The 20,081-nt window shown below is 34.6% G+C and overlaps 1 protein-coding gene across 1 annotated transcript; it reads right to left on the bottom strand.

Moving 5' to 3' along the window:
* Positions 1–5,048: 5,048 nt before the first annotated feature.
* On the bottom strand, positions 5,049–19,674 carry LOC115981610 (protein VACUOLELESS1). The gene is made up of 15 exons (XM_031103888.1): positions 18,720–19,674; positions 17,620–17,910; positions 15,218–15,357; positions 13,376–13,481; positions 13,190–13,282; positions 10,110–10,199; positions 9,870–9,983; positions 9,626–9,733; positions 9,466–9,539; positions 8,714–8,768; positions 7,832–8,013; positions 7,325–7,454; positions 6,931–7,033; positions 5,982–6,079; positions 5,049–5,556 (listed from the first exon to the last, which is right to left on the bottom strand). The coding sequence occupies exons 1-15, from the start codon at positions 19,533–19,535 to the stop codon at positions 5,392–5,394; spliced, it is 2,565 nt and encodes an 854-aa protein (XP_030959748.1). The 5' UTR covers positions 19,536–19,674; the 3' UTR covers positions 5,049–5,391.
* Positions 19,675–20,081: the final 407 nt, after the last annotated feature.

Here is a 20,081-nt window from a genome sequence, read left to right as displayed (position 1 = left end):
ATCACAATGGGTCAATACATTCTTGGCCTATCAAGGTCCAATAGATCCAATCCTTTCAAGGATCCAAAAGATTTTGGAATATCTCCTTGAAATGAGTTCTTTGACAAATTAAGACCACTTATAATTTGAAAAAAACCAATGATACTAGGAATATTTCCAGTAATTTTGTTACAAGACAAGTCCATGAATATAATAGCATCTAGTTCTCTCATGTTTGGAGACAAAGATCCACCGAAGTAATTCGATAATAAATCCAAGAACAGCAGATTTTCAAGGCTCCATGCTTTCCATTAGCATAATGTGTGTGCACAAGAGAGACAGAGAAGGCTCTTTGGAATAGGATAGTCTTGTAGTTTCATTGGTATAGCTTATTAATACAAAATCATTTTAGATGTATCATATTCATGATGGGTATGCAACATGGTTATTCAACCCTATGTGTGAACATAATATAAATTTTTTCCACTTTACCAGAAGCGGCATGTCCCAAAATTCTAGTCCGGTCAATGTAGACGAAGAAAACAGAGGGATAAAATGGAACATGACATGGGATAAATCATAATAGTTGTAAGATTTTTTCTCGCTGAAATTAGGCTCATCTCAAATAGAATCTGTTTTTCTATTTTTAATTGGTAAATTTACAAACACACTTAAGGAAGTGCCCTTTGAACTGTAAACTGATTGACAATCACACTTAGAAGTTGGAATTCAATACCCTATCATGATTACGAAAAAAAAATGGCCAACTAATATATGGAAGCAAGATGATGACAGAGAAGAATTAAAGGTAGCATATATATTATATACATGGAAATGGAATCTCAGAGCTTGACTAATTCAAGTAGTATGATTTGAATCCAAAGTCATGGAATTAAGTGTTTTTTTTTTTTTTTTTTTTACAAGGAGTTAGCTTCAAGGAATTTTTAAGCCCCGTCTAGAATGAGTATTTGTAAATTAAAATCAAATATATATTTACTTTCTCCGCATATTATTTCCTTTCAGTTAAGGACAACTGAACATTCAAAAGAGCAGTGAAATCCAAGAAAAAATTACAATGCATGAGGACTAATCTCACTTCTGATATGAATGTTAGCCTCAATTTCTTCATTCCTACCACGGAGGAGTGCAAGTTGGTTGCTTATGCTGAGGAAGAAGCTAGTGGAGATCAAATCTGGGGAGCCCTAACTCATGGATTTAGGAGTTTCCCTATCTAAAAATTAGGTTTTATTGGGGCGGGTTAATTTGGGGTTTTACAACGCAGAACAAAAATATAGTAAAGCAAGATATTGTTTTACCTCAATGAAATCTTGACGAATCAAGGGAAAAGAAAGTAAGAATCCATTAAAATTTGAGAAATTCTCAGATAAGTATTTTATTTGAATCTACTAAGATCAGTCTAAATAAAAATACATATTCCAAAATTACAAAAAGATACCATTGAATTTCCTATAGTATCGCTACAAACCAAATTATCAAAATAAAATAACTAAATTTTGGCCCGAAAAAATAAAATAAAATAAGGAACACAAGCTTTAACAAGGTCTCTTCAAGTGCACACATACGAAATTTGAGCAATAACATAAATATCAGACATCCCTATTTCTGTTTCCAAGTAGTGTCAATTTGATTTTGTTAACCTTGGCCACCACATCCTTGACGTCAAGTCTTCCACCTCAAGCCTAGTTCCAAGATAGATGAAATTATAGTTTGCAAGGCAGTTACATCTCTTCTGTCTTCAATCCTAAGCAAACCATCGTCCACAACTTCCATTCGGTCACGAAGTGATGCAATCCATTGCCTCATACCTATTTCACCAACAAATATTTCATCGGTAGGTTTCTTTCTTGTGATCATCTCTAACAAGATTATCCCATAACTATAAATGTCACCTTTGATGGATACTCTCCCTTCAGAACCATACTCTATTATGCTCACATTTGTCTGGAAAATTTTAAGTTAGTGACCCACATATATGTTTCCAAAAATAATTTACAAATATAACCTTAATACACTGATATATATATATACACATTCATACATTAAAAAAAAAAAAAAAATTACTGTAACTATCCATGATCCATCAATTGATGTATATATGAATATTTGATTCTTTTATTTATTTATTTATTTATCAAGTATGCCATTGTGATTTGCAAATAATAAAATTGGTATTAATTTGGGTTCTATATAAAAATAATGCTGACAATTTGTCAAAAAAGGCTATATCCCTAATACTGATGGAACATGTAAGGACCAAAAAATTCTATCAGCCCAAGCCCACTTAGAATAGTAAACTTGTATAGTTCAATCTAGGCCCAAATCAATAAATTTGTAAGAGAGGGAATCAAACAATAAGAGAGGGCTTAGACCGAGGATGAGAATAAGGGAGGAAGGCTTCCTTCTATAAAATATTTTTGTCTATCATAAAATAAAATAATAATAATAATAAAGAACACCCTAAATTTTTATTAGGTGATTGATTTAGGGAATTAAACCCAACAAAATTAAAACTCGGCATCTTTTAACAATATCCTTGGCCCTTTTAAACAAAAAGAATAAGTCCAACAACAAATTTTATTTATCTAAAACAAGGGGAAAAAAGTCCAATATCAAAAATTAATTTACTGATCTTAAATCTTAGGGCGTGGCGGGAAAGCCCAACAACAAACTTACCACTTAAAAGTTAAAGAAAAATTTTGCCACATGTGGCTTGTACTCGGAATATGTTACTGCTAGTTAATAAATAAAAGAATAAAGGCAACTAGACAATGATAGAAACCAATATGTGTAAACATATCTACAAAAACCAGTGAGTTGAGTAACAACTAAAATAATGATGTTGACACAACAAAATTGTACTATCAAAAAATTTGAATTGAGTTAGATTTTTTTTTTTTTTTTTTTTGATGAAAGAGTTAAATTGTTGATAAATCAATGTTATGGACACAATAAAAATTAAAGTAATAAGAAAAATTCTTTTTAATAGTGTTTATACATACAACAAAAATATTGCAAGGACAAAAATTAAAGTTAAGTTTAATTGAATTTTAATAAAAGGAAATTGTAAAATTTCATGTATTTGTGTTTTTTTTTTTTTTTTGTGATTTTAATATATTCAAGTTCTCTTTTTATTAGATTTTAGAGTAAATTGCAAATTACACCCCTAAAATTTGGAAGTATTTGGATTTTATATGCTGAAATTTTAGAAATTGAATTTTACCTTCTAAAGTTTGAGAGCATTTGGATTTTTTACCCTAACATTTCTAAATTTGGATTTTACCCCCTAAATTTTAGGGGTGTTTGAATTTTACTCCTTAAAGTTTTTGAGGGTATGGATTTTTACACCCTGAAGTTTTAAAATTTGGAAGTGAATAATCCCAACACTCCCAAACTATACAGGGTAAAATCCAAATTTTGAAATATCAAGGTGTAAAATCCAAACACTTCAAATTTCAAAGGGTAAATAAAATCCAAATTTTGAAATTTTAAAGTGTAAAATCTAAACATCCCCAAACTTTAGAGGTGTAATTTGAAAGATTTTATATAATTTAAGTCTCTTAACGTCTTTATAAGCGCTGGATTTGGAAGCCCAAGACCACTTAGGTTAATGGTGCCTTGCACTTCAACCCAAGCCCAAACAATAGAATTGTTTTAGTGTAGAGATGTGAAGGCAATTACAATTGAATGATTACCTAAGTTTAAAGCTAATAATGTGGTTCCTAGACAAGGAAGTGTATGACTTAAGCAATTGATGAAGAGAGCGATCCTCGGTCCCTCCCGAGGGTAAGTTCTTATATATGTTTTGCTTTAATTTTGTCAAGTAGTACACTGCTTACTTTTCTGTTTTTTTCTCTCTCTAAAAGAAGTCCACCCATTGTAGAACTTCTTTCTTCTTATATATCCTCTTTTCTTTGCATCCTAGCCTTCCATGTGTATGTCCCAAAAACTCTTCCTTTGATACTTGTCCCATCAAGACTTTGTTGAAGGTGGTAGAAATGGGTTGCTTGCTGTGAAAACACTGTTCAGGGGTCACTTCTTCATTAATGCAACTAATAAGTTTGTTACCGGGCATTCAATGCGAGGGTGGTAGGTATACCCTTTCAGATAGCTTTCTACCACCACACTATTCCTCCCCCAGAGTGTTACCTCTCCTCCTCGGGTGTTCATAAGACATCATGTATCCTTTCCATCCTCTTCTCAAGCAACTGAGGAACTTTACATATGGCTCAGTGAAGGATGTCCCGCTCCTTGTTCTTCTCGGTACTCAAACACCCCACAGTCTTAATAACCACTCTAGAAAAAAAAATTCCTAGAGCGAGTTTTGAGTTCAAGCTCAACCTATACCAAAAACTAAATGATGTCTTACTCTAATTATAAGAGCATACACCATATGTTTAATATGTTTAAATTCTACTGTATTTATAAAATAATAAAAAAAAGTAAAAGATAATTATATGCTTAAAATTAACGAAAATAATTAAACATTTGTTAATCCACTCAACAATTGGCTCATTTCATATTCCTGATTGTCCTTTCTTTTTAATGACGTGTCATATAATTTAAGTTGATTACTCAAATATTATAAGACATAATAAGTATTATACATAGGACATTGTTAAAATTTATTACAAAATGTTTCAAAATGCACCACTTAACATCTAGTATACTACAAATTTATCCCATGAGATTTGCAAATTGATATGTTACTAATCATATTCATTATCACATTAATTTACAAACTTTATGTAATAAAATTCCTAATATTTTTAGCCTTTTTCAAATATTTCTTATATATTTAATTTATTATTATTATTATTATTATCATTACCAAGTACAAGGGTAAAAGAGCTGAACCGAACATACTTTCTCACACACACACACACAGATATAAATATATATATATATATATATATATCATTATTATTTTTTTCAAAGAAAACTTGATAGTCTTGTTTACAAATTTATAAGGGATTCAACTCGCGATGATACATGGTCTCAAGACTCTCAAGTCTCAACCAAGCGTATACTGGAACGAAAGATGACATCCATATTTTCAATGCCTTACACCATCAATATTCATTAATCCAAGAAAACATTTACACAGAAAATTAAGTTTCTGCAATGTCTTTTTGATAATATTCTGCAATTACCGAGATAAAATACAGGACCAAACAAAGTAGTATGGATAAATTAGAAAACATCCTAATCAGAATAGTGGGGCAGCACTTCACCAATTACAAAAACTCCAGTTGTGACTGTCAAACTATTGTGCCTTTACATTCATCCAGCAATATACACAACTTAATGGGAACAATATGCACACATTGCACACAGAAAAGAAGCTTGAAAGGAAAATAATGAGAGTGAAACACAAAAATTGGCGTCAGAATACTATGAAACACCTTGGAAGGACAGTCTATCTCTAAGAGTATCGAAAATTGATGAAGCTGCTGCATTTTGTGCAAAGGTCAATTTTAATCTACCAAGCAATTCACCATCTTTTGCCTGAGAAGCAGCATCAGCAGCTTCCTTGGCCATTCCAATCCGAGCATAAGACTGTTCAAAAATTAAAGAATGGCACTTTAGGGTGCTTGAATATGTATTATACAGATAAATTTTTTCAAAAAAAAAAAAAAAAAAAAACCCAGTACTCTCACGCAAGCAGTCAGAAAAATGAAAGCAATAATAAGTTTAACATGAGCTATCATTAAACCGCTTAACTGTTTATGCATACAACACATAATCAAAAATGAGAAATTTATTTTGAAACAACATATACGGCCCGCACAGAAAATAACAAGTGGGAAGCTGGAACCTTGAACTACTATTTTAACAGACTAGATTCTTAAGTTTCTTTTCTTAACCAGTCTATTAGGCACGTTTAGTAGCATGAAATTCATTCAGCAAAAAAATTATAGCACTGAATCTGGGCAAGCAGCAGAATCTGAAGTGCATATAATATGCTGAACAAGTTTAATTACCTCAGCTCTTTCTCGAGGATCAGAAAGTTTTGGGATATATTTTAGAGCTTCTCCTTTTTCATCTGCTTCAATGCATGCCTCAACAAATGGCCTGTAACCTATTAGAAGAGAAATGCAAATAGGTAATAAACTTATGACATCAAGAGAGATTAGAGAGAAAACCTTGACATAAAACTCTTTTGAATCCATTATATCTTATAATATAGATAAAATCATTGGATATAGACTAGGTCATATCTCCCTAAAAATTACTCATAGACTTGGATATTAGATCATTTCTTGTTTATCCTAACATAGATAATTAAGAGCAATATGATTCGTTTTAATTATAATTATTGAAATCTGTAAGATGCTAAAATATATATATATTTTTTTGGATAGAAGATGCTAATATTCATTATTTTATATAAATTTGACATTTTTACTGTATTCCTTGCAATTAAGGCTTAGTTAAGTTACAGTTGTCAGATGCTAGTATTCAGATACTCCACCTAACTTAATTATAATTATTGAAATCTGTAAGATGCTAGTATTCATTATTTGATATAAATTTGTCATTTTTACAGCATTCCTTGCAATTAAGGCTTAGTTAAGTTACAGTTGTCAGATGCTAGTATTCAGATACTCCACCAAAATTAAGGGATTTAAGAAGGCCAGCAGACCATAGTAATCAGATTGGGTTCGGGCAAGATACCAATATCCAAGATTTCATGTATTTCCTGGTCAAAAATCAACTATTTGACAAATTGGAAGAGCACATCACTGGAAGGAATACTTGACAATAGTTACCACCTAAACTAAAATACTCTTACCCAATGCATACATTACATCAAATCCATGATTCAATATTAGACAACTAGTGAAGATTACATGTAAACAAAATAAGATTACTATTGTGTTTGCTTCTTTTCATGACCATCTTAAATTAAACTAGAGTCGGAAAACTTACCAATTGGCGGTCTCTTCTCCTTCGAAAACTTTTCCAGGGCATCCCAATCTCGGATTGTAGCCAAAGCAAAAACCTTAAGCCAATACCATCTCTTCTCAGAAACCTAAGACAAATCAACAACAATCAACTTCAAAAGTGCACCTGATAAAACAAATAGGTGGCACATAAACAATTATGAAAGCTGAAAATTGCTCAATCTTTTCTCACCCAAGGACATGCTTCAGCACCCTTTTTCTATTAAAAATTTCATGGAATGAGGAACAAGATGAACCCTATTTTCTCACCCAAGGACATGCTTCAGCACCCTTTTTCTATTAAAATTTCATGGAATGAGGAACAAGATGAACCCTATTTTTAGTTTACCCTAAGAAGCAATTGAAGAAACTTTACAAACCTTGAATTCTGTTTTCACTTTCATTGCGGCTCGATGATTTCCCAATACAATACAAGTGCGGATTGTATCACTGATGCTTGAATCAACGAAAATGGCCTGCTTTGTAGTCACCTCCAACTCATGTTGCATTCTATAGAAAAAAAAAAAAAAAAAAGAGTAGTAGCATTATTTATTATTCTACATCTTGTATTAATAGTTATTTCATACTCCAGAAGCAGTGTGAATAACTATGTCTAAACCCTAAATACTTGGCATATATTTTTATTTAATATAACCTTGTAAAACCAATAAAACATGCTGCGTCTTGAAGAGTGATATAACAAGGGGCACTATAACTTTTTTTTTTGATAAGTAAAAAAGATGTATATTTAAAAAACTGATTTATGCAAAAACACAAAGCATATCAAAGATTACAAAGAAGAGAAAAAGAAAAACAGAAGAGAACTAATTACAAAGAGAGAGCTCAGGAACAAATGGTATGAGTAATCTAAGTAAATCATTTCTCACCTTATCAATTTGGCATGCTCTTCAGCAGCCTTTGACTCAAAGGTATGTTCCTTTGTTTCTGAGAAAAGACTATGAGCCTTCTCAATAAGTTTTATGCGTGGACCATGGAGAGGAGATCCTCTGCTTGCCATGGGATTCTTTCCTATTGCCCATGACTCTTTCCATAAAAGAAAAGCCACCTCCTACAAAAACCAGAAGAAACTTTTAGCATAAATCAATGTTCTAGCGTATCAGAGATTATCAATAGAAAATTCATTAAGTATTCAATCAAATACCAAATTAGCTTTGCAAGTCCTGTACTATAAACAGAAATCAGCTAATAAGAGTAGGGATCAACAACTGTACAAGGATCCACTGTTCTAACTAGTCACACAGAGAAACCCCCCTTGTCCTTTGGGTTGACAATTATGATTCCACTTTCAGCTAAATCTTTTCTAGATTTAGAGAAGTAACCCTATCTGGAAGTTTACAGTAGTAGAAAATAGAACTAAGTACTATCATTTATTAAAAAAAATAGAACTAAGAAATCAATGCATGGCTGGAAGCACAAAGGAAACATCAACTGCTAGTAACATATTATAGTATGGCAGTGGATTAGATATCATACTTGTATTTATTGCTACATCTTCTTTGATATGCAAACGCCAAACACCCTTTATAATAATCAGATGCTCAAACCATATCTTACACTAAACACCCTTTATAATAATCAGAAATACAACAAACGATTACCAGCCTATGGTTCCCTAATCCTTACTCTCTACAGGACCCTTTCAAACACAAAATGTACTCTCAACTGAAACTTTTATATACACACAAACATACATACACGCGTGCATACCACACACACACAATCATTGATCTCAAAGAATTAAAACATACTTGGAGTTGTCCATTTGATAGGAAGAAGTCCTTCAGGAATTCATGCTTATAGCACCTGAAACGGTTAACACAATGAGCATTCACACATAGAACACACACAAACTAGATACTTAACAGCTAAAGATTCCATTTTGACCACCGAAAAAGCACAACCTAGGCACAAAAGCAGAGAAAGATGCAGCCCAAGTGCCTCTCTCTCTCTCTCTCTCTCTCTCTCTCTCATATTCCATTTTTTTATTTTAGTATAATGTTTCAACCAAAAGGCAAAGAAATTGAAAAAGATTATAAGAAGCCCTGCAATCCCGTTGAAATTCCTCAACACCCCACACCCCCCCCCCCTCCTTTTTCTCTCCTCTCCTATGCTGTTCGTTGATTCTCCTTGTTGGGAATCATACCTTTTACTCTTAAACCTAAAGGCCACTTAAAATCTATTTATGTTTTATCTTCATTGTATTTTTTTAAGCTCCAGAATATATTTTTCAAGAACATGTTTTCAAATCCCAGGATGTATACCTTCCTTCATGGTGTTTTCAAGATTTTATTTCACTGAATCAAGAGCATTACTTTGGATGTGTTTGTAGAGTTGCCCCCCCCCCCCCCCAAGGATCTACCCAAACTTAATGCCTCAAGTGTTCCATTAGCATCTAGTAACTATGATTTTTTATTCACTTGCAAACTATAGTACCTAGAAAAGATTAATTACATGGGAGAAACGAAAATATAAACTAAATCAGACAAGGCTGTATAGCTACCGTGCATAAGTTATAAACAAATCCCTTGCTAGCATTCTGGCCTGTATCATTCCAAAAAACTCCAATGGTTGCTTCTGCATCAAACCAGAAGAGAATATGTATCACATCTGGTGATATCATTAAAAAGAGAAACTTTGGTTTAAGTTTGTGGCAGTATTACCTTTTGCCAAATATGGAACAAAACAAGATAAACAAGGTCAGTATCGCCACTTTCAGTTGCCTTCATCAAAGCTGTATCTTCCTCTCCTATGCTTAAAAGAAGAGGGACCTGTAGTGAAAGAATCATAAATTGTATATAATAAACTTTCCATTAAATGCCCCAGCACTTCTTTTGGTGGGGCATCAAAACGTAGCAGATTTTAGCTAATGAAATGCAAAAGAAAGAAAGAGAAGTAGAAAAATACCTGTTTGGAAGAACGTGGTTCATGTTCAATAAGCATAGCAGCTAATTTCCGGCGGCCATTCTTATCTGCATGAGCAGAAACTGCTGCATAGGATATTCCTTTGCATAATCTCAGCTGAAACACAAAAGAGCATGATATAAATTGTATTTGCACAGAATGAAATAAGTAGATATATAAATTGTATTTGCACAGAATGAAATAAGTAGATATCACATAGAGTTTTGAAGTAACCTAGACAACCTTATCCAGTAAGATTTCAAGGAGAGCAGCATCCGGGATTGCTAATGAAGCAGTTATCTTTGAACATGCCCAGTGCATTATAACCACCTCCTGCAACACTCATAATCAGGAAAAAGTTATTTTACATATACAAGAAGTTATGATTCCCATATAAGGCAGCAACTACATTGAGGTTAAAAAAATTTTAGTTTGCAATTGAACACCAGAGAGTATGACAGTATCTTAATGTCCAAAATTCAGTAGGCAGGAAAGGGATATAAAGAAGCATTAAGAACAAGGACGTACACCAACATATGCAAGTCACTCACTGTCAATATACATTGCAGAGAGCACAAATCATTTTCAGGCAAATGAATTAGAACATAAACAAGCAATCAGTAATACCCATATTCCATCTCATTAATATTTTGGTCAGATTTTATTTCTTGGTTTTTTAAAAAAAGGCCTTTGAAGTAGAAATTAGTAGAGATGGGTTGAAAGAGGCAGGATACGTGATTTTAGCTTATTCATTAAATTATTATTAGTATGGTGCCAATATAGAGAAACAACCACCTCCACATTATAGGCACCACTTATACAGTGGCTGAAGAAATAAGTGTAGCTCAGTCGGTTTTTAAAAATCTTCAAGATTGTTACCTCATGTACTTTGCATTTCTCAAACATTTGTCTTAACTACTTTCCCAATCTCCAAAAAGAATTTTATTCAAGAAAATTATACTGCTTAAAACACCTTTATTATTATTATTATTATTTTGATATATATATGAACTTGATAAGATATGAAAAACATCAAAAGTTTCACAAACTCATCACTTTTTTTTTATAGGTAATAAAACTTTTATTCAAAAATGCTGAGCTTCATGTTCACGATGGTGAACATTCTGATCAAGAAAAAATACAGCAGGTTCAAAAACTTAATCTAATAGAGTGTAAGAATTTGGAAACGGAAATACAATTCGTAAAACCCCAAACACGCAGCCACTAAAACAAAGTACCAAAGAGAAGAGCTTTTAAAAGATCTAAGGTTCTCTTATTGTCTTCAAAGATGCGTGTATTACATTCCGTCCAAACCAGCCACATTAAACATGCTGGGACCATATTCCATATGGTTGACAGATGCTTTCCAAACCAGTTTCTCCAAGCAAAGAGGAGAGAGCTAACTGTCTTTGGCAATACCCAATGGATCCCAAATACCTCGAAAATTGCACTCCATAATGCATGAGAAACCTTACAATAGAATAGAAGATGATCCACAATTTCCCCATCACAACAACATAAACAACACCTATTAACCAAGGATTGACCTCTCTTAACTAGATTATCAATAGTGAGTATCCCATCCCTAGCTGATGTCCATAAAAAGAAAGACACCCGTTTAGGCACCTTTGCACACCAAATACACTCCCAAGGAAAAACCTCATTGAGAGGACCAAACAACAACTTATAGTAAGAGCGCACATCAAACACCCCCTTCTTAGTCAACTTCCGAGTCAAAGTATCATCCCCCTCACCCCTTGGCATAGAGGAATACAGAAACTCAATGAAAGAACAAACATTTTCCTGCTCCCAATCCTCTGGAGCTCGGCGGAATTGAAAATTCTAGCTCCTACTTCCCCCTTCTGAGGCAGATACAATGAGGTCAAAAATCCAAGCCTCTTTAGACCGAGAACAGGTAAACAGATTAGGAAAAAGGTCCTTTAAAGGAGTAATCCCACACCAAGGATCATGCCAGAAACTAATACGGTGACCCTCCCCCACATTATACACTACCTGTCCAAAGAACTTCTTTGCTCCTTCTCTAATGCTCTTCCACATCCCACACCCATAAGTACCTCTTACAATTCTAGTGCTCCAGCCTCCTCTAGCCTCACAAACTCACACTAAAACCTCATCAATAACTACTCAAACTAAATCTCTAATGTAAATTTACAATCAGCCTATCTTGTCGCTAGCTTAGATATTTATTTTCAAGTCACATTACATTTAAACTAAACTTTTATGATTATGGTTCACTTAACTATGATAGATATGCGTCAGCCAAAAATCATTGTTAAAGGTAATTCTTTAGTACACCCTGTGAAATTGAGCTGCATTTTTATTATTATTGGTAAGTTACACAAGCACACAATGGGTCTTTAACCCATGACCTCACCTCCATCCCATTTTATGGGAGGAGGAAACACTAATTAAGTTATAGCTCATCAGCTGCACTTGAGCTACTTTTAGTATGAATATTTTTTTTATTAATTAAAAAAAAAAAAAAATCGTTCAAAACGTTCAACAATAATTATATGGATTTGCATCTTAAATTCGTAATTAAATGTTCAATTTATAACTCTAAAACCTAAACATATTTGCAATCAGCCTGTTTCTGATATCTGCCTCCATTCTTACATCCTACCTATCTATCCTCTGATGTTTCCATTGGAAAGAGTAGGGTTCTTTGATGCAGTAATCCCCAGATGAACCTTATTGTGCTGCTAATTAATTTCATGCTTCAATTTTCACATTTCCAGTCTCATGAGTTTCTCTCCCTACTGGTGCCAGCAAAAGATTTTACATTTTTGGCACATCTATTCTATATGTTTTAAATGCTTTAGTTTTTATATATGTTTATAAAATTAATGATGAATCCTCATAGCTGGATAAGTCTTATTTAGTTTTTTGTATCTGTACTTCAGAGTAGGCATATGGTATCTAACAAATCTCACAACAATGGAACAATGAAATGGGAAGCAAAAAGCATTGCTAGTCCATGGTATCAATAAAAATAAACTACCACAAGACCAATGACATATTGTACCGTACAAATCTCAACATATAAATGATTATCCCAGACAAACTATGGTCCAATAGGTGGATGGGGCATGCTGCATGCATACTTATGGAAATCCAGTGTAAAAAAAACAATGCAAACGTAACTTGATATGAGGATGTATCATAATTTAAAATTATCCCTTGTACGATTTCTTTGTTTGAATGAAATTTCTTCCTTAAAAAATTATATAAAATTAAATTAAATTAAACAACAACACAAATCTATCATAACTGCAAAGTCTGTATAAGTTATATAGACTTACTTGATTCATTCCAAGGTACTCTGATATCCGCAGAGCAAGAAGGTGTTGGTGTGCATTAATCAAACGACCAATCAGAACGGATGGTGTGAGCAACTGGGGCAACAAACTTATTCAGTTTAATTCAAAGAAAAAAGCATGCAAGTTTAGTTTTGAAATTGGAGACTGAATTCAGTAAGCTTTGAAAACCTTATATTGCTGAATACTAAGAGGGATGCCAATCTCAGGGTTGCGCACAGCATTTAAGACTCGCAGAGTTTTACACATTTCTTGAATACGGTCACGTTGAAAATTGCTGCCAAAGCCAACTGGATATCATTACCGACAGCAAAAAATCAGAAAATATGTTTGTTCTTTTAAGACTTTGGATTTAAAAGTCATGAAATTAACAGGCAATAGAAGGAAGTAAACGCTAGGAAGCACTACTACTTAAAATCCATAGTCATATCCATATCAAACATGTCGAATACTCTTAAATACCACGAGATAATTGTTTAATTTTTTTATTGTTTTCTCCTCTGTATCTTTTCTCTAAAAAAAACTAATAGCTTCTAAATTAGTTTGATTATTTAGACACGTTTCACACCTTTTAGCATTTCTTGTGTATCGTTTTAAGATAATAAAAAAATTAGCATAATATATACTTAAAAATAATTATTGTATATTATCTAATTTAAGTATCTGTGCTGTATATGCCCTAGATTTTCAAGAATTGATGTATCCCCATGTCTATTGTGTACTAGAAAACATATCCCGTATTGGTATTGATGCTTCTTAGGGGGAAAGAGTCCAAGATATGTCAAAATGAGTGGCAACAGTACCAAAATACTCTTCACAAATAATTGTGCTCTCTTTTTGTTTTTATAGTTAATACAAAGAGGGAGGGAGGATTTGAACCCTAGGCATCTACATAAGAAACACCAGGAGGTGCCAAACAAGCCACAAGACTCTTGGCAATAGTGCTCTCTTTTTTTATTAAGTAATTAGAAACAAAGATTCATAACTCAAGCAATGATGTAAAGCATCTGGCCATTGGCCATTTCCAGCACCATGTGTAGCCACTTCAAAAGCAAAAAAAAAAAAAAAAAAATATCAGGAGCCAAAGAGGAAGCCAAAATGGGAATAGCTGAAGGCTGGGACATATAAAACTTTCTTTCTTTTTATATGTAAGATAAAGTTTCATTAAAAAAAGACTACTTCATGGAAAAGAACATGAAGTAGCCAAAAACTACAGTAAAGACTCAAAACTATGTACAAGAACAAAGGGAATCTGTAAAAATTGAGAGAGAATCACTAGATTTGAGTCCCTAAGCCCAAGAACAATCAAATAAAGACCCTTTAAATGACACTAGAAGCTGCTACCCCAAGCTCTCCACATCCTCAAAAGTGCACCTATTCCTCTCCCTCTAGATACACCACATCAAACATAATGATGTCAAATTCCATATGTCAAACAAGTGTTTCCCCAACCAATTCCTCCAGCTGCTCCCCCAACCTTTGTTTCTTTCTCAAAAGGTTTATGCGGATTCTTTTACATATTTGTGTGTGTGCGCGCGCGCGGTCTCTGCGTATGTATAGTTAATTATCAAATATTGTAACACCAAATTTGCAGCCAGGTTAAATCACTGGAATCATTTGATTCACCAAAATATCCCAAAATGAGATCAATGAAAGGACTTTACACTTTCATATGACCCAATGCAACAAAGCAATCAAGCCTAACCTAAAACTATGTACTCTAGAATGACAATAAAGGTCTGGTTCAAACATGAAAGTCAGAGCCTGGCCCAAGCCTGATTTTAGTTTAGCTATATCCAATCCATTCCATATAAATATATCACAATCCAGTCTCATTTGAGCCGTGGCAGAGTGGGTATACTTTATTCCTTACAACTTAAGCTGAAATGCCTATATTTCGAATATCAAATACATAAATATCAGAATGTTAGCTATTGATGAGTCAAATACTAACAATGTCTAATAACATTTCTCATAAGATTAAATGCTAATGCATCAGCTAACAACACCTACCTGCAAAAGGCCTGACCATAGCTTGCAGCTCTTAGTAGTGTCCTTTGACGAGAAACATCAAATTCATGACCAGCAGCGTCAACACATGCTTCAACAGCCTCTGGCAATGACGATCTTATCAATCTCAAATTTTCATCTGCCTGGCAAAGAATGAGAAAAAAAAAATCTTTATAAGTAACTCCAAAGATAGCATTAAACCACTGATATAGTACTTGTGTAATTTTTATTTCCTTCACACCAATTTATAATCCAAAATAAAATAATAAGTAAAAAAGAAATAGTAAAACGTATATGCAAACCATTCTTAATGTTAAATTCATATTGTACTGGGTAAAATGACAATATGACATGAGATGATAAATTTGAAAGGGGCACCAATAGGTAAACCATTCTTAATGAAATATTTGGGTCTTCCTTTGGGGGCAAAATTTAAGGACAAGTCAATTTGGAAACCAATTCTAGAGAAGATGGAAAGAAAATTAGCAGGTTGGAAAAAATTATATTTATCCAAGGGAGGTAGAGTCACTTTAATTAAAAGCACTCTCTCAAATCTTCCTACTTACTTTCTTTCTTTATTCCCTATTCCTGCTTCAGTGGCCAACCGAATTGCTAGACTTCAGTGGGATTTTCTGTGGGGTGGCCTAGGAGATGAGCCTAAATTTCATCTGGTTGATTGGTCTACGGTGTGTACTCCGCTTGCTTCAAGTGGGTTGGGGATGAGGAACCTGAGAACTTTCAATGTAGCTTTAGGGAAGTGGTTATGGAGATTTGGGCAAGAAAGGGATGCTCTCTGGCGTCAAGTGATAGAGGTGAAGTATGGTTGTGATTGGGGTGGTTGGTGTTCTAGCTCTTCCTCTGGTCCTTATGGAGTTAGTTTGTGGAAAAATATTAGAAGGGGGTGGCACTCTTTGTCTCGGTTTATTCTGTGTGAAATTGGAGATGGATCAAAAGTGCAGCTTTGGCTAGATAGTTGGTGTGGTTCTTCTTCTCTCGCTAACCGCTATCCTAAATTATTTAGGATTTGTCATAGAAAAGAGGCAAGTGTGGCAGATCTAATGAGGTACACCAATGGTGTCCTCCATTAGGAGATACATTTTTGTAGGGATGTGCATAATCGGGAATTGGAAGCTTTCAGGAGCTTTATCAATACCATTTATAGCACTCCTATAAGGGGGATCGGGGAGAATAAGAGATGTTGGCTGCCTTGTAAGAGTAAGGAGTTCATGGTTAGTGCATACTATCATCTTCTAGTTGGTCATAGTGAGCAGTTTTTCCCTTGGAAAAGCATTTGGAAGCAAAAGATTCCCTCTAGAGTGGCTTTCTTTGTATGGACCGCTGCCTTGGGGAAATGTCTGACAATTGACAATTTAAGGAAAAGAAAGGTTTGCATTTTGGATTGGTGTTATATGTGCAAGTGTAATTGTGAAACTGTTGACCATCTTTTCCTTCATTGCCCGGTTGCTTTGGAGTTGTGGGATATGGTGTTTGGTTTATTTGGAGTTTATTGGGTTATGCCAATGTCTGTCATTGGGCTATTTGCTTGCTGGCAAGGTCGATTTGGTCGCCATCGTAATGGAGATATATGGATGGTTGTTCCTCATTGTTTGATGTGGTGCATTTGGAAGGAGAGAAATAGTAGGTGTTTTGAAGACATTGAGCGTTCCATGCCTGACCTCAAGCTTCTATTTTTCAAAACTTTATTGAACTGGTTCTCTGTGTGGAGGAACCATCCTTTTTCTTCTATTTTGGATTTACTTGATTTTTGTAATGTTCATTCTTGATTTGTTCACCCTTGTATACTCCCTGTGTACTTGGGTGTCTCTCTCTTTTTATTATCAATGAATCTTTATTTCTTATCCAAAAAAAAAAAAAAAAAATGTTAAAGACCTTCACTCGTACACAACAACAAATTAACAAGAAAATGTGGTCTGATCAACAAAAAAAGAAAAAAAAAATGTGGTCTAACTAGGTATATTGCAATCCTCATAAGCTTTTTATTATTAGTAGTATTTGTAAATTACACATACACCTAGTGGGTCTTGAACCCACAACCTCACAAGTATAGGAACAAAAATTTCAGAAGCTTCTGACAGTTGACAAAGTATGCCCATGCCAGTTTTTTTCTGTATTCATCAGCAAATGAGATTAATAATCAATTTCCACTGTCTTTAACTTTGATGACTCAAAAATAAAAGGAAGAGAAATATGGTAAATCCAATAACATACTAATCAAGAAATTGGAATCGCTCAAAATAAATAGAATTTTTTTTATAGATACAATAGAATTCAACCTATGGCATCAGCTCCATGATGATTGCTCTTTATTATTAGGCCAAAATAAATAAATGAAATTAGTCATTTCTGTTTACACTATGGAGAGAGAGAGAGAGAGAGAAGCCTACCTTGGCACTGCGCCTGTCAAAATGATCCAACGCATCATACAGTAAAGCTGCAGGTGATGTACTCCCAATCTTAAAGATGGATACTGTGGAACTAGGTACCAGTTGTAAAAATTCCATACTTGTATTAGTCAATATCCTCACTCCATCACACTCAGGAACAAGAACTACTGGTTCATCATATAGGTAGCGCACTGGTTCGTCAGAAGGACCCACCATCAGAAGCATATCATCCCAATAAAGTAACACACTGTCTAACCCACACCAAGCTAGCTGCTCAGGAGGAAGAGCTGACTGTACACATGAAAATTATATAAGATAATTTGCATATAAGTTACTCTAATTTTCATTCCAAAAACAATGAAAAGGTACAATAAAAAACCACACAGGCAGTGTGCTAAGAACCCATCAAAAAACAACAAACTATAGGCTACTCTAATCCTTTAATCAACGAAACTAAAAAACAATAAAAGAAAGAAGGGTAGGATGCCACATGAAGATTAAAAATATCCATTTTGTTCGAGAAATTATTATAAGTGAGTTGCATTTGGGGCAGCAGTTAGCAGTATTTATACAATCTTTCCTCATCACTTTAGAAGACAGCATCACTCTAATTGCAACATCAGCTCAGAGAACAGGGTTCTCACTAGGTAGGCATTTAATTTAAAAAGAATTAAACCCACCATCAAATTTCCATTACAGTCAAATCACAATCAAAATTTTATAAAACCAAACCAATAATTCACTTTGAAAGGCAAAAAGAAGCAATCCTATTTCTATCAAACTCACACAAACTCCAAAATCGCATATCAAAATATACAATCTCTATAAGCTCAATGAACCTTCAGCATATCATAAAATATAGCAATAAGTAACAACATAAATAGCTCAAATAAAACATATCCCATCCCTACTATCCTAACAGACCTCTTCAAAGAAACCAATAAAGTTGCCAATAGTGAATTCAACATGTTCATGACAAATTAACCTCACAATCACCAATAAAAACCTAAGCTTTCAAAAGGGTTTTGTCCAATTATCTCAAACCATAACACACAACCTTCCTATCTTATCATTCTAGGCATTGTATATAACAATCATACCTCGCATTGGTACTCAAACACCTTCTCGAACCTAGTCGAGTACACGGCCAATCGGCCATCGTGCGTAAACGCCGCCACAAACCTCCCATTACCGGAAACAACCATCTTCTGAAGCGGCCCGTCCCCGGGCGGCACCGGCAAAGCCTGCACCTCATCCTCCTCCACCATCAAAATCCCATCCCCAATCGCCAACAACACCTCCACATTCCCAGACAGAGTATACTGCGGCTCGATCACCGCCACGCAATGCGGCAGCTCCAGTTCCAGTTCCAATTCCAACTCACTCGGCGGCGGCGGCGGATCCGCCAGCCTCACCACCGTCCTCGTCTTGAAATCCGGCACAGCGAAAACCTTACAGGTCTCGGTAATGCAAACGACGCCGTTTCCCCAAAACACGCACTCAACCACATTCTCTTCGAAGTAATCGTGCCCTAGAATCGAGAGATTAGGCTCGATCAGCTCCGCGTGAACGTTGTAGCGATAAACGGTGCCGTCTTGAACGATACAGACCAAAGTATGATCGTCGCTCCACGACAAGCCGATCAAGCGACCGCCGGTGTTCTTCCAAACGACGTCGGAGAGAGGAACGCCGGCGGAGTTGAAGAGGCGGAGCTTTCGCAGTGCGGACTCGGAGTAGAGCTGGACGATCTTGGAATCGTCGCGGATGAGAGCGATCGGACCGCCGAATGGCGCGCAGGCGACTTTGTTGCGGCTGAGATCGATGTGCCTCCACTGCATCGGGTGGTAGAGTTCCGGTTTCCGGTAGTAACGGTCGCCGAGAAGTTGCCACTCGGCGGCCACCGACACGTTGGCCATCGGAAATGAGAGAAATTCAGATTGGGCGTTTGATCGGAGAGGTTTGGTTCATGAGACTTTCCTTTTTTTTTGTTGGGTACTACTATTTTGTTCTTTCGATTTGTTGCTTTTGATCTGATAAAAGACGAAGGCATTTCCGTTTTTTTAGTCCGTTGGGAATAATAATAATAAATTTTTTTTTTTTTAACGCTATTCTTTTTTCTTCTTGCTTCTTGCTTCTTTTTTTGATAAAACTAAATTTCAATTTTATGTGAAACAAAATATTGATTTTTATCAATTTATTCACTCATTTGGAAAAAAAATTTAATAAAGTTTTTTTTTTTTTTTTGATGGGAAAAAATTTAATAAAGTTAGTTTTATCTTTTCGTCCAAATTTACTTGCAAATTAAGTGGTTTAGGCATTATTTTATAATTTTTTTTGAATAATACTCATTAAACAACTCGGTCTATTAAATGACATATCTCATTAATGTTTTGACTCTTTTGAATTAGATTTTTGGCTGAAAAGAATGTTTGAACAGCATTATTTGCTAATAGATTTGGGAG

The sequence above is a fragment of the Quercus lobata genome, chromosome 1 (genome assembly GCF_001633185.2).
Source record: "Quercus lobata isolate SW786 chromosome 1, ValleyOak3.0 Primary Assembly, whole genome shotgun sequence".
Classification (NCBI taxonomy): domain Eukaryota; kingdom Viridiplantae; phylum Streptophyta; class Magnoliopsida; order Fagales; family Fagaceae; genus Quercus; species Quercus lobata.
This window is presented reverse-complemented; position numbering and strand designations above follow the sequence as displayed.